Source organism: Penaeus japonicus, unplaced genomic scaffold, assembly GCF_977035675.1.
Source record: "Penaeus japonicus unplaced genomic scaffold, GWHDUDI00000001_assembly GWHDUDI00000025, whole genome shotgun sequence".
In the NCBI taxonomy this organism is placed as follows: domain Eukaryota; kingdom Metazoa; phylum Arthropoda; class Malacostraca; order Decapoda; family Penaeidae; genus Penaeus; species Penaeus japonicus.
This window is the reverse complement of record NW_028234427.1, coordinates 4,381,778-4,384,277: the sequence shown is the minus strand read 5'-3', so window position 1 is coordinate 4,384,277 and position 2,500 is coordinate 4,381,778. Positions and strand designations below refer to the sequence as shown.

At 50.0% G+C, this 2,500-nt stretch overlaps 1 protein-coding gene across 1 annotated transcript in view; it reads left to right on the top strand.

The window, feature by feature from the left end:
• LOC122251568 (uncharacterized) overlaps positions 1-2,500 on the top strand; it is a 19,698-nt gene that overhangs the window by 7,328 nt on the left and 9,870 nt on the right. Inside the window, exon 2 of the mRNA XM_086551244.1 lies at positions 1-309. This exon is cut by the window's left edge and continues 139 nt beyond it. Within this exon, the coding sequence (XP_086407370.1) occupies positions 1-309 (309 nt within the window). The remainder of the gene's footprint in view (positions 310-2,500) is intronic.

Below are 2,500 nucleotides of genomic sequence, written 5' to 3'. Positions count from 1 at the left end.
TTTCAATGCAACGAGATCAACCCGCCATGCAACCGCTTCCGCCATTCCAACCGCACCTAGGCCCATTCACGAGTAATAACGGGCATCGGGCATTGAACGCACAGCCTGTCCTGGGCATGCAACAGCCTTGGCAGAATCAGCAGTTCCCTCTAGTGCTGCTCAACCTGCTGGCGTCCTCAGTCCCCATAGGCTTGGCGGATTCAGCGCGACCTCTCAGTGTCGAAGAGATCCCGCCGCTGCTCGACGGAAATCTTCGGGCGATTATGGAGATGAATAGGGACCTTTTCGAGATGCTGGTTTCGATGCAAGGTGAGGGATTCTTGTTGGTGGAGGTGTGGTTTCTCTGTCTCTGTCTCTGTCTCTGTCTCTGTCTGTCTGTCTTTCATTTCTCTCTCTCTCTCTCTCTCTCTCTCTTTCTCTCTCTCATTTTTTTTTCTCTCTCTCATTTCCCTCTCTCTCTCTCTCTCTCTCTCTCTCTCTCTCTCTCTCTTCTTACTCTTCTTTCTCTCTTTCTTTTTCTCCTCTCTCCTTCCTCTCTCTACACCCCCCTTTCTTCTCTCTCTCTTACACACCCTCCTCTCTTAAACCCCCCCTCTCTCTCTCGCATCGCTCACGCTGCCGCTTGCTCTCTCTCTCTCTCTCTCCCTCTCCCTCTCCCTCTATCTCCCTCTCCCTCTCCCTCTCCCTCTCCCTTCCCTCACCCTCCTCTCCCTTCCTCCCTCTCCCTACCCTTCCTCTCCCTCTCCCTCTCTCCATCACCTCTCACCTCTCCCTCTCTTCCTCCCTTCTCTCTCTCTCTCTCCTCTCTCCCTGCTCCCTCTCCCTCTCACCCTACTCTACTCTCCCTCTCCTGCTCCAGTGCAGCACCTCTCTTCTCTCCTCTCCCTCTCACCCTCTCTCTCTCCTCTCTTCTCTCTCTGCTCTCTTCTTCTCTCTCTCTCTTTTTATCAGCTTCATCTCACACATCACCACTTATGTGCATTACCTGATATTATTGTTGAGTTGCACCTCTTCCCGCAATTCGAATGGTATAAATATTTGGCTCATTTACGTGTCAATGTCCGATTATGTTTAAAGTGCGTGTTTGGCGACTCACGTACATCGCCGCCCTCGTCGCCAAATTCTTGCTGTTTGCTTATCGGACTTGTCTTCGTGGGGGCACAAAGGGTTGTGCCTTGAATATACCCGAGAAAGAGATATTCTTGTTTTTCTCTTCTCTCTCACCTCTCTCTCTCTCTCTTTTCCCTCTCTAACTCTCTCTCTGCTCTCTCTCTCTCTCTTTCACTCTCTCTCCTTCCTCTATCTTATTCGGTCTTTGGTAGTCTGACTGTTCGTTTGTACTCTCTCTCTCTCTCTCTCTCTCTCTCTCTCTCTCTCTCTCTCTCTCTCTCTCTCTCTCTCTCTCTCTCTCTCTCTCTCTCCTTCTGTCTTTGTCTCTGAATGTTCGTTTGTCTTTCTCTCTCTCTCTCTCTCTCTTCTTCTCTCTCTATCCCTTCTCTCTCTTCTCTCTCTCTCTTTTTGTCTTTGTCTCTGAATGAATCGTTTGTCTTTCTCTATCTTCTCTCTCTCTCCTCGCTTCGCTCTCTCTCTCTTCTCTTCTCTCTCTCTCTTCTTTTCTCCTCTTCTCTGTCCTCGTCTCTCCGCCTCGTCTCCTCTCTACTTCCACTCTCGCTCTCTCTTTTTTCTGTTTTTGTCTCTGACTGTTTCGTTTGTCTCTCTCTTCTCTCTATATTTCTCTCTTTCTCTCTCTCTCTCCGCGCTCTCTCCTCTCTTCTCTCTCTCTCTCTCTCTCTCGCAACGCTCTCACTCGGCTCTCTATTCACGCGCTCTCTCTCCTCTCTCTCGTCACTCTCTTTCTGGTCGTTTGATATCTGAATGTTTCGTTTGTCTTTCTCTTCTTCTCTCTACCGTCGCCTCGAGCGTCTCTCCCGATCTCCAAAGTCTCCTCTGAGCTCTCTTCTCTCTCTCTCTCTCTCTCTCATACTCTCTCTCTCCTCTCGTGTCGCTCTCTCTCTTTTTGTCTTTGTCTCTGAATGTTCGTTTGTCTCTTCTCTCTCTCTCACTCTCTCTCTCTCTCTTCTCCTCTTCTCTCTCTCTCTCTCTCTTTCTCTCTTCTCTCTCTCTCGCTCAAATCTCCTCTCGCTCTCTTCGCTCTCGCTATCTCGCTCCTGCTCTTCTCTAGCTCTCTCTCTTCGCGCTCCGTCTCTCTTGTCCTGTCTTTGTCTCTGAATGTTCGTTTCTCTCTCTCTCTCTCTCGCTTTCTCTCTCTCTCGTTCTCTCTCTCTCGCTTTCTCTCTCTCTCTCTCTCTCTCTCTCTCTCTCTCTCTCTCTCTCTCTCTCTCTCTCTCTCTCTCTCTCTCTCTCTCTCTCTCTCTTTTCTCTCTCTCCTTTCCTCCCTGCCTCCCTCCCCTCCCTTCCTCTCCCTTCCCTTCCCTCCCTCCCCCCCCACTACCCGCTTTATCTTTGATGCTGGGACGCGCGTGATATAGAGTAAACACCT